This window comes from Sphaeroforma arctica, assembly GCF_001186125.1.
Source record: "Sphaeroforma arctica JP610 unplaced genomic scaffold supercont1.15471, whole genome shotgun sequence".
Taxonomy (NCBI): domain Eukaryota; class Ichthyosporea; order Ichthyophonida; genus Sphaeroforma; species Sphaeroforma arctica.
The window spans coordinates 1-510 of NW_014025087.1; the positions used below are offsets into that span (position 1 = coordinate 1).

Below are 510 nucleotides of genomic sequence, written 5' to 3' on the forward strand. Positions count from 1 at the left end.
AGTAAAACATACATATATTCCGATACACCTAGACACACGCACCTGAGGCACAGCCCCTGAGATCAGCATCTGCGTTTACATCTCCATTCATCGGGATCTGCATGGCCACCTTCAGAAAGGAATCTTCGTACGCTGACATGAGCATAATGTTTGCCGGATCTTCCGCAAGTTGTCGTAACGCAATTCCAGCTCTATTCCTCAAAGCGGGGACTTCACCGAATCTGGACATCAGTAAAGCGATTAGAAAGCATGAATATACATGCCCCGTGTTCCATTGCATCTGCTGAGAGGTGTACTGACTTCAACTGTGCGCAATATGTGAGTGTGGGCAAAAAAATGTTACCTTTACGCATGAGTAGAATAAATACATTTTCATAAGTGTATGTATAAAAATCAACAAATAGATATAATACATATACATACGCATAAACTACACTTATACAAATATATATATATATATATGTGTGTGTGTGTGTGTGTGTGTGTGTATGTGTGTGTGTGTGTAGTATA

General features: G+C 40.0%; 1 protein-coding gene across 1 annotated transcript; it reads right to left on the reverse strand.

Moving 5' to 3' along the window:
* Positions 1-28: 28 nt before the first annotated feature.
* On the reverse strand, positions 29-189 carry SARC_18302 (hypothetical protein; the record flags this gene model as incomplete). The annotated part of the gene is made up of 1 exon (XM_014287618.1): positions 29-189. A coding segment is annotated over one exon (161 nt), but the record flags the coding sequence as incomplete, so codon positions are not given.
* Positions 190-510: the final 321 nt, after the last annotated feature.